General features: G+C 37.4%; 1 protein-coding gene across 2 annotated transcripts; it reads left to right on the forward strand.

Annotated features, from left to right (window-relative positions):
• The first annotated feature begins 444 nt into the window (after positions 1–444).
• Positions 445–2,942, forward strand: LOC115826320 (chymotrypsin A-like). Of its 2 annotated transcripts, none has more exons than XM_030790103.1 (7): positions 445–496; positions 798–901; positions 1,359–1,444; positions 1,545–1,620; positions 1,877–2,057; positions 2,356–2,489; positions 2,781–2,942. In XM_030790103.1, the coding sequence occupies exons 1-7, from the start codon at positions 445–447 to the stop codon at positions 2,940–2,942; spliced, it is 795 nt and encodes a 264-aa protein (XP_030645963.1). The 2 variants fall into 2 exon arrangements, with proteins under 2 accessions (XP_030645963.1, XP_030645965.1); XM_030790105.1 differs by having other exon boundaries at positions 1,359–1,438; positions 1,542–1,620.
• Positions 2,943–4,771: the final 1,829 nt, after the last annotated feature.

Here is a 4,771-nt window from a genome sequence, read left to right on the forward strand (position 1 = left end):
CTCTGGATGTTGCTGTTGAGGTTGTACTTGAGATAATATATGGTGTGACTGACATTACGACTAAAAAATCTCTAAAAAAAATTAAACATGTTTACAAAGCTTTGGTATTTGCTCTTCTCATCAAAAGCATCAATTTCAATTTAAGAGCTTTACAACATAAATGATAGTTATACATCAGTTATAAACAGATATGGGGATTCATGTTTTGTATTTCAGAAAATAATAAAAAGAGATAAAGAACTGTCAAACTACAATGTGCCATCACTGTTCATCCACTTCCTCATAAACATGTGGCATGTGAAAAATGTTTGGTTATCTTACACTGAACAGGTGAGGTTAGAATAAACTTGGCATGGCTTCATCAGATTTGTTCACACACACACACACACTGATCTGAATCCTTATAAAAACCCCAAATCCACCCTACAGAATCAAGCTGAAAACATGGCTCTTCTCTGGATCCTGTCTTGCCTTGTTCTTGTGAGCACAACATACGGTACCTTGTTCATACTCTACCTTTGGTCTTCTCCTGTTCTAAGAAAGTATTAGTTCTAAGTGTGAATTTAGATCATTGTAATGTGTTGTCATCCGGCAGAATTTGAAGATGATACAGTACAGGTTAGTTTTGGTGGGTAAGTAAAATATATGACTCAGGAAAAGATTTATCCCATTTTGGCTTTTTAACTCTGCAAATGAGCACAAAGCTGAGAAGGACTTTTTTAATCCTCACAACTGAACTGTGTAGAAATCATGCTGGTATTCTGTGTGTGTGTGTGTGTGTGTGTGTGTGTGTCTAGGTTGTGGTGTCCCTGCCATCCAGCCAGTTGTCACTGGCTATTCAAGGATTGTGAACGGTGAGGATGCTGTGCCCCACTCCTGGCCCTGGCAGGTGTCTCTGCAGGTGAGATAATCCACTGTCAGTTCTCCCTCCAAGCACTTATACCATTCACTCAAATATGTTCATCAACATTAAATAGGCAAGCTAGTGTTGAGCAGTAGATAGACACATGAAACGATGCATGAGCCCTTCTCTTTTCAGTTCAGTCAGTTTGAGAATGAATTGACATTTGGGAGTGAATAGCCGTCTTAGAAAAGTATTTACAATGATTAGAATCTAATTAATTTGCTAGATTGAGCCCAACTCTGTTACCAGGAATAGCAGCATGTTTGCTATAGAAAAACACATTTTCCTCTGTATGGCAGATCTGTCATACAATTCAAATTATGTCACCAGTGTTTGTTTTCAAACAATCCTCTACTGTTTCAAAGTTGTTAAGGACTTGATTTGTATGTTCATTTCAATTTTCTCCTTGGGGAATATAATGAAACAGAATTGTACTGATTTCTCCTTTCAATAGGATTACACTGGTCACCACTTCTGTGGTGGCTCCGTGATCAACCAGTTCTGGGTTGTGACTGCTGCTCACTGTCAAGTCAAGTATGGATAGATTAGAATGATAAATATCAGATTTTTTTCCATGATTTTTTGATGATCACATTTCCTTTGCTTGACATAACAACTCTCATGATCTCTGCTGTAGGACATCTGATCGTGTGATCCTGGGAGAGCACAACCGTGCTTCCCACAATGAGAGCATCCAGACCATGACAATTGACAGGGTTTGTCCTAGCCTTCTCATATTTCTGGCTACTTTGAAACATTGAGTTTATGACATTTGATTTTAAGCAGTCTGGTTTAAATAACTAGAAAAACAAAGGTGTAATTCAACTAAAAGGTGTTGTTTTTAATGAAAGCTTTAATTATCAGCAATGAAAAGAAATCATATGGAAGAAAAAAAGTAAAAGAAAGAAAAGAAAAGAAGCATTCTCCTACATTCGCTCTCTTTCTCTCGCTCTCTCTTTCTCTGGTACACAGGTCTTCCAGCATCCCTCTTTTGACACCTCTACTCTGAACAATGACGTTGCTCTGATCAAACTGGCCTCTCCTGCCCAGCTCAACACCCGTGTGTCTCCTGTGTGTCTGGCTGGAACCTATGACAACTTCCCTGCTGGACTGAAGTGTGTGACCAGCGGTTGGGGTCGGACAAAACACAACGGTAATTTCAACATTCTCATGAGATTTCAGTTGAATTGTTGTGTCTCTTACATATAGAAGTCAATATAATGAGGTTTTTATTTGTTCTTTTTCACATCCAGTATGTTTAGTGTAGTATTTTCTGTACTCAGTTCTCAGTTTGCACTACAGGTGGAGGAACTATTATCCAAGCCTTGTCTGACATTCCTAAACAGAAATCTCGATCCTGCAATATCATAGTTCTCCCTCTCTTTCTTTCTTTCTTTCTCTCTTTTTCTTTCTTTCTGTCTTTCTTTCTTTGTCTCTGTCTTTATTTTCAGTCCCTGAGGGTGCTACCATCCTGCAGCAGACTGTCCTGCCTCTGCTGACCAACACAGAGTGTCAGCGTTATTGGAGAGACCAGATCTCTGATGCTATGATCTGTGCTGGAGCTGCTGGTGCTGACACTTGCATGGTACTACGTTAGATCAAAACATGAAAACACAACAGATTTATGGAAGCTACTGCTGAAACACAAAACATACATAACATTTACTCTACTTGTTACAGTATGACAATGCTAAAAAAAAGACTATTGAGTATTGCTTGGCACGGACTTCATTACTAAATGACTAATTTGTAAATGTAAAAAAAAAAAGAAACGTGTTTGTACGTGTTTGTATGAATGTGTGAGAGGGAGAGAGAGAGAGAGAGAGAGAGAGAATGCACATATCCACTCTGATCTGTGTTTGATTCTCTGTTTCAGGGTGACTCTGGTGGTCCTCTGGTGTGTCAGAAATCTGGTGCCTGGACTTTGGTTGGTATCGTGTCCTGGGGAAGAAGCACCTGCTCTACCAAAATCCCTGCAGTGTACGCCCGCGCCACCAAGCTCCGTTCGTGGATCGACCAGACCGTCGCCGCTAACTAAAGCTCTTAAAGCCATGTATTCAGTTTCCTCTTCTTTATCAATAAAGATGAGCTTGTTTAAATGACCATCAGACTACTTTTTGGTGTTATTTCTTGTAAAGATAATTTACCATGCTTAAATCTTACCATACTGAAAACAAAAGTGTTAATACTTCATTAAGCATAGGAAGATCTTTGCTGTGTCTTAAACACACAAAAAGGGAAGCTGTCTCAGGTTGTTGGGTGCTGCTGTACCTCTCTACTCAGATATGTGCTGTATCAATCCCAATACAGTGCTATTAATCATTAAGGAGACATATTTAATCAGATAAGAGTGTTATTCACCCTGGCTTAAGAATATAAAGAATATCATATCAACATAGGTGGATCAAAAACGTAAATCTACTACCACTACTACTACTACTACTACTAATAATAGTAGTAGTAGCAATAATAATAATCATTCATTCATTCATTCATTTTCCAAGTTGCTTATATTAGCTAGGGTCACAGGGATTGTTGTGGTTGCAGTATCATCTTATAATTGACAAATTTTGAAATCCTTCCCCACTGCATTTATTCCTTGGAAGGGTGATTTTTTTTAACATGAGTGGCCATTATTTGGGTAACTAACAAAAACAAAAATGGAGACCTTATCTATTAACATGATAAATGTTAAATCTTCCTGAGGTACCATACATTAACTTCACAGAGATGGAACAGCTGTTATATATTGTCTGAACTACATTTTGAAAATATTTTCCCTAGCAAAAAAAGAAATGGCTTTAAAAATAAACTCATGTTCGATTTTGTCAGAAGCCGTGTAAAACTCAGTAAACAAAATAAAACTTTCATCAGGTATTAGATTATTATAATCTATCATATCCAGCATCAAATAAATAATATGTCTCTTCTGCATAAACTAGATTGCTCTTCATCCATTAATTGGTTTAACCGTTGTTTTAGTGTTTTAGCCAAAATTAAAGGAAAAAATTTAGTAGGAAGCTCACCCTCACCCTGGCTAGTAAGAAAGGAGCAAGTTTTCAGGTAAAAGTTTTATAGAATTCCCTTGGCCTCTAAATTCATCATCTATTTTGTTTGCATCCAGCATAATATTGTCTAAGAAAGACTCAGTATAACAAGCTGCAGGGGTTGAAGAATATAATTTTTGATCAAATAGAGCTATATGTTAAGATTAACTATCAATTTACTTATTGTTGCAAATTCAGCATTTCTCTTTTCTAACCCCCTCCCCCCCAGTTTTCTTGTGTTTTTCACACCTTGTTCAATTCATTTGCATCTCGATCTAATAAAGGCACCCCTGGTTTTCTCCTCATAAATCTTTTCTAACCGGATCTGTAGGTTATTCATATTCAGTACATCTTGAAGTTAAATTTCCACAATTTTTCATTTGCAGATCTAAAATTGTTTTAATAATTTAAATTTCTTTGTCTCTCTTTATGTTTGCTAATAATTTGCCTTTCATAATAGCGGCCCTTTTGATTTCATATTTCATTCATTCCAAAAAGCACCCATAAGAATTTATAGCTGTCACAACCTGCACCGCCATTTTGGACTTTTGTTTGACATGTCTTTGTGCTCCTGTTCTCTGTCTGTCTCCGCCCCTCACCTGTTCCCGTTTGTCTCATTATTACCTTGTTAATTTCACCCAATCCTGTTTTGCCCTGTTCAGTTCTCCTTCTATTTAAGTCCTAGTGTTTGCCTTGTACTTTGTCTATCGTTGTTTGTGTTAGTTTGCACAACAGTCACACTGCGCCTTTTTGTTATTGGTTTTGTTATTAGTTTGCACTTGTATTTTGGTCTTCATTTTAAGTAAAGTCTTCCGTTGGC

Source organism: Chanos chanos, chromosome 13 (assembly GCF_902362185.1).
Source record: "Chanos chanos chromosome 13, fChaCha1.1, whole genome shotgun sequence".
In the NCBI taxonomy this organism is placed as follows: Eukaryota; Metazoa; Chordata; class Actinopteri; order Gonorynchiformes; family Chanidae; genus Chanos; species Chanos chanos.